The sequence below is a fragment of the Nematolebias whitei genome, chromosome 14 (genome assembly GCF_014905685.2).
Source record: "Nematolebias whitei isolate Nwh7 chromosome 14, NemWhi1, whole genome shotgun sequence".
NCBI classification, from domain to species: Eukaryota; Metazoa; Chordata; class Actinopteri; order Cyprinodontiformes; family Rivulidae; genus Nematolebias; species Nematolebias whitei.
In genome coordinates this window covers 4,390,114-4,395,966 of record NC_056511.1, presented here as the reverse complement: position 1 = coordinate 4,395,966, position 5,853 = coordinate 4,390,114, and the positions used below count along the sequence as shown (strand labels likewise).

The 5,853-nt window shown below is 45.4% G+C and overlaps 1 protein-coding gene across 1 annotated transcript; it reads left to right on the top strand.

The window, feature by feature from the left end:
• The first annotated feature begins 431 nt into the window (after window positions 1-431).
• pou4f4 (POU class 4 homeobox 4) lies at window positions 432-4,509 on the top strand. Its single transcript, XM_037687784.1, has 2 exons — window positions 432-777; window positions 2,952-4,509. The coding sequence occupies exons 1-2, from the start codon at window positions 658-660 to the stop codon at window positions 3,867-3,869; spliced, it is 1,038 nt and encodes a 345-aa protein (XP_037543712.1). The 5' UTR covers window positions 432-657; the 3' UTR covers window positions 3,870-4,509.
• Window positions 4,510-5,853: the final 1,344 nt, after the last annotated feature.

Here is a 5,853-nt window from a genome sequence, read left to right as displayed (position 1 = left end):
ATATATAATCATATTACATTATTACTGATCAGCTTTAAGTTTAGTCATTTTAGGCCGTTTGAAAGAAAATGTTACCTCGTGTTTTCCTCAGAGTTCTCATTTTCTTTATTATTTTTTTAAAACTGTTTAACACATTTCGTCATATTTGGATTAATAATAAATATTCGGGTTTTAAAATATTTCTGCGCTTTAATATGAGAACTTCTGGTGAGGACAGACATATTGATTCTCAAATGTTTCAAGAAACTATATTTTTTTTAGCATCCTTCCTCCTCCGCTGTGAGCCGCGTGAGGGCGTGGCCACAGCCGGGTCCCTCCACCTGATTGGTCGAGGCGCCCAGCAGGAGGAAGGCCGCTCCGTCCAATGAGGAGTCGCGTTGGAGGCAGCGGTCCAGTATATCCGCCGGAGGCAGCAGCATCTCTATTATAGAAGTCATTGGGAGGCCACGAGGAGGCAGGAGGTCCTGCAGGAGTCCCGGAGTTCCAGCTCCAAGTCTTCTTTTTTAGTTCCTCCTCTCTCAGAGTGTGAGGCTCTCTGTGCGCGCGCGGCCGCTTCGTTTCCTTTCCGAGGTGTTTTTGTCCCCCCCCTTCAGAAAAACCACCACAACGGAGCCGAACGAGTACGACGGACAGCGACCCTCCCTCACTTCTGCAATCATGATGTCGATGAACAGCAAGCAGCCCTTCAGCATGCACCCCATCCTGCACGAGCCCAAATACACCCCGCTGCACTCCAGCTCGGAGGCCATCCGCAGAGCCTGCCTGCCCACTCCGTCGGTGAGTCCCGCCTCGTCTGGACCTGCACATCCGGCCCACGAGCACCTCCAGAACCCAGCGCGCGCAAGAGGCCGATGAAGCTCAAATTCTGCTCTTAGTCACAACTTTTACAAGTTGGGGAATTGTTGCACGTGGAAAATGAACAGAACAACTTCTGAAGCGTGAAGAAAGAAAGCGGGTTTCCTTTTTCACAACTTCAACAAAATAAAAGTCTTTCGGTGCGGAGAGCTCGGAACTTTAGAGCAGATTTTAATTTTTAATGTAAAACAAGCAGAATTAAATAAACAGCTTTAACTGCATCAAATAAAACAGTAAAACGAAAATATTATAGAGAATAAATCTGACAAAAAGTATTCAAACTCTTCCGGCCCAATTTAATCGAGTTTAAAACATTTAGTATATTATTGATTTAAAGATGATTTAAAAAACAAAATGAAAAATAACGGCGTGAAATAAAATAATAAAGACATCAGGAATGATTGAGGAACTTTGTGTCGGGAGAGCAGATGCTGCGTGAAGACGCGCGCACGCGTCTTGGAGAGGTGTCGGCTCATTCAGGTTCGAACTCGGCTCGGTTCGGAGTCCGCAGCAATAATTCAGGAGGTCGTAAATATTAATTTTAAATGAATTCCCTTCCCTGCGCGCGCTGACGCACTTTTATTTTCTGGGTGTTGGACGAACCTCCGAGGTCCAGAGTTAGTCCAGAACTGCTGGCTTTAAAAAGTTTTATTATTATTATTATTATTATTATTATTATTATATTATTATTGTTATTATCATTATTATTATATACATTTAAGCTTCGATGCAGGAAAAACAAAAACTAATTTTCCCTTGAAGAAATTATTTTTTTAATTAGTAGATGTTAAATATTGAATTCTGAGAATTGAAAGAAATGAAGATATTTTTATTTGTTTAGAATATTTTTTTAATATTTTTTATTCTGTTTCCGGTTAAAACAATAAAGTTAGAAAATGTTAGTTTTAAAAAACGATGGAAGTGTCCGGACTGGTTCTGGGTCCAGTTACTGATGGTCCAGTTCTGATGCTTTGGATAATTTAGCTCTGATGGTTCTGGTGGTTTGAACGGGTTCTGATTCTGATAGTTTGGTTCTGACTTTTTGGGTCTGATGGTTTTTATTCTGGTGGTTCTGGTTATGAAGGCGTTGATGGTTTGGATCTGATGGCCCTTTGGTTCTGGTGGTTTTGTTCTTATGGTTTTAATGGTTTTGGTCTAATAGTCCTGATGGTTCTGTTCTGATGGATTATATTCTGATGGTTCTGATAGATGGCTTTGATGGTTTGGTTCTGGTGGTTCTGGTGTTTTTGTTCCAGTGGTCCAGTTCTGATGATTTGGAAAATGTAGCTCTGATAGTTCTGGTGGTTTCACTTCTGATGGTTTAAATGATTTGGTCCTGGTGGTTCTGATGGTTTTGTTTTGATGTTGGTTCTGATTCTTTTTGTTCCATTGGTTCTGCTCTGAAGTTTTTATTTTATTCTGGTTCTGTTCTAACGGTTCTGCCTGTGTCCCCGCAGTTCCAGGGGAACATCTTTGTGGGTTCTGATAGTTCTGTTCTGACAGTTCTAATGGTTTTAATGGTTTGAGTCTAATGGTTCTGATGGTTTTTATTCCGATAGTTCTGTTCTGATGTTCTGTTCTGATGGTTCTGATGTTCTATTCTAATGTTCTGTTTTGATGGTTCTGATGTTCTGTTCTGATGGTTCTGATGTTCTGTTCTGATGGTTCATATGGTTCTGATGGTTCTGATGTTCTGTTCTGATGGTTCTGTTGGTTCTGATGGTTCTGATGGTCTGATGGTTCTGATGGTTCTGATGGTTCTCATGTTCTGATGTTCTGATGGTTCTGATGTTCTGATGGTTCTGTTGGTTCTGATGATTCTGATGGTTCTGATGGTTCTGATGGTTCTGTTGGTTCTGGTGATTCTGGTGGTTCTGATGTTCTGATGTTCTGATGGTTCTGTTGGTTCTGATGGTTCTGATGTTCTGTTCTGATGGTTCTGATGTTCTGATGGTTCTGATGGTTCTGATGTTCTGATGGTTCTGTTGGTTCTGATGGTTCTGATGTTCTGTTCTGATGGTTCTGATGTTCTGATGGTTCTGATGCTCTGATGGTTCTGATGGTTCTGATGGTTCTGATGGTTCTGTGTCCCGCAGCTCCAGGGGAACATCTTCGCGGGTTTTGATGAGACCCTCCTGCAGAGAGCCGAGGCTCTGGCCGCCGTGGACATCGTGGCCCAGAAGAGCCACCCGTTCAAGCCCGACGCCACCTACCACACCATGACCAGCATGACCTGCACCCCCACCTCCTCCTCGGCCCACCTGCACCACCCGTCCGTGCTCACCTCCCACCACCACCCTGCGCACCACCAGCCTGCTCAGGGCCTGGAGGGGGACCTCCTGGACCACCTGACGCCGGGGATCTCCTTGGGGGGCATGCCCGGCTCCGACGTCTGCTCCACGGCGTCGCACACGGCGCACGCGGCCCACATGTCGGCCATCAACCACATGCAGCACCACCACCACCACCCGCAGACCATGAACATGCACCCGCACGCGCTGGCCTCCCACGCCTCCCTGGGCTCCGGACCCGACGCAGAGCCGGACCCCCGCGAGCTGGAGTCCTTCGCTGAGAGGTTCAAGCAGAGGCGGATCAAGCTGGGGGTGACGCAGGCGGACGTGGGGGCGGCGCTGGCCAACCTGAAGATCCCGGGGGTGGGCTGCCTGAGCCAGAGCACCATCTGCAGGTTCGAGTCCCTCACGCTGTCCCACAACAACATGGTGGCCCTGAAGCCCATCCTGGAGGCCTGGCTGGAGGAGGCGGAGCGCGCGCAGCGGGAGAAGATGTCCAAGCCCGAGATCTTCAACGGGGGGGACAAGAAGAGGAAGCGCACGTCCATCGCGGCCCCCGAGAAGCGCTCCCTGGAGGCCTACTTCGCGGTGCAGCCGCGGCCCTCCTCCGAGAAGATCGCAGCCATCGCCGAGAAGCTGGACCTGAAGAAGAACGTGGTCCGGGTCTGGTTCTGCAACCAGAGGCAGAAGCAGAAACGGATGAAGTTCTCCGCGACGCACTAAAACTAAAACTAAACTCCTTTTTTTAAAATAAAATAATGAAAAAGAACAAAGAAAAAGAAAGAAGAGCCGAACTGCTGCTGCAGGAGGAGCGAGGAGAACCAGAACCGAGCACCAGAACCGAGCACCAGAACCTCCCTCACTTTTCACTTCTGTCTTTAAACCAAGTCTAAAACAATAAAAACATGTTGGTTAAATCAGAATAAATAAAAACAATCTCAACTGAATTTAAGTTAAAATTAAAATTTTATTCAGATTCAACTCAAATATTTCATGTTTTATTGAAAGAATGACGCCATTTATCAGGAGGAAAGATTTTTATTATTGTTATTATTTACCAAAGTAAAAAAAAAAAAACAGTAATCTATTAAAATCCACAGGAAGCTTTAAATCTAAAAACAAAACATTAAAAACTGAAATAATCAGTTTTATGAAACTATTTTCTTCTAAAAACCTGAAGCTTTCTAACATTTTGGAACTTAAAAATCTTTGAACGTGTCTCACACATTAATTTATTAATTTACCTATTTATTTATTTATTAAGATCAATAATTGAACAGAGCGGACAGAGAGGCTCGTTTTCATTTCACAGCAGTGTTTAATTTTAAGAAAATTAAACTGAGTTTATTTATAATAACCCCCCCCCCCCCCCCCTGTTTTTTTCTGGATCCGGATTAAAGCTCTCAGTGTGAACAGAAAGTCGGATCCAAACGGTGTACCTGCTCCTCCTCGGACAGGAGGACTTATCGGGACTGGACTCTGAGACCAGGACGGACCCGGTCCTCGGGACTGGACTCTGAGACCAGGACGCACCCGTTCTTCGGGACTGGACTCTGAGACCTGGACGGACCGGCCCCCCCTGATGGACACGCCCACTCGCTCGTGGCAGTTTCTTGTACAAAACAGATCTGAATATTGGTGCGGGCTGTTCGGCCCACAGAGCTTTTTTATATTTATTGGTGTAAATAATTGTGAATATCTGCACTTCCGGTTCGGGGCAGCTCCGTGAACCCGGTTCACCCCTCCCGGATCGTTTCTTTTTATTCTCTGTACATTTTTGGAGTATAAATGAAAACGTGTCCGTTTTTGTCTCATGTCTGAGGCTCTGTGATCCATCGCATGGTTTACTGGTTAGGAGCGCGCACGCGCGCGGGGGGAGGAGGAGGTGAGGGCTCCAAAATATCCTCCCCCTGCAAACTGAATGCATTGCAATAAAAAAAAAATAAAAAAAAAACACACTTACACTTAACACGCACGGATTCACACACGCACGTGTAGCTGCGTGTCTACCTCATTACGCAAGAGTTGGCACGTTCACGGTTCTTCTGTTTTGTCGCACTGTGGATTCACTGGCGTGGAAACCCCGCAACTTCACCGCAACGATGCTTCGACAATCAATCAGGTCGATCAGCTCGATCGATGATTCGTTCCTTTGATTGCTCTCCCCTGTGGGTTTGGGCTCGTGTTGTTTCTGTGGCACTTTGTAGATAAAGTCCTGAAGGAAAGCAGCTTTTACTCTGTTCTCATTTTTGATCTTATTTATTTGGACTTAATTTATGTTGGAGGAGGAAACAGGAAACATTTCATGTGTGACAGTCCATGTGCTTTTAATGTTTCTGAAATAAACCGTGCACGTTTTACTCATGCAAGCCTTTCTTTGCTCATTTAAAGACACACGTTTGTACTTTAAGGAACTATGCCCCCCCTCCCCTCAGCTCCGGGTTGATGTTTGGTTTCATGGAGCTCTGCAACACGAGTCTGCGCCTCTTGGTGCATGTGCGTGTGCGTGGATCACGCACGAAGGAGGAGAGCAGCTGCTGCTGTGAAATAGGAGAAGTGTGGAGGTGAAGGAGGTCCGACCCTCGTCTGCAGGCCTCTGAGAGGAAAACAGCAACAACTGTTTGAATTTATTAATATCAGGTTTAATAAAACTGTTTGAGTTTATTAATATCCGGGTTTATACTTTAATGAAACTGTTTGAATTTAT

Coding starts and splice junctions, on each gene's coding strand:
- pou4f4 (XM_037687784.1), top strand. CDS start 658: ATGATGTCGATGAACAGCAAGCAGCCCTTCAGCATGCACCCCATCCTG. Junction 778..2,951: donor CCTGCCTGCCCACTCCGTCG/GTGAGTCCCGCC, acceptor TGTGTCCCGCAG/CTCCAGGGGAACATCTTCGC.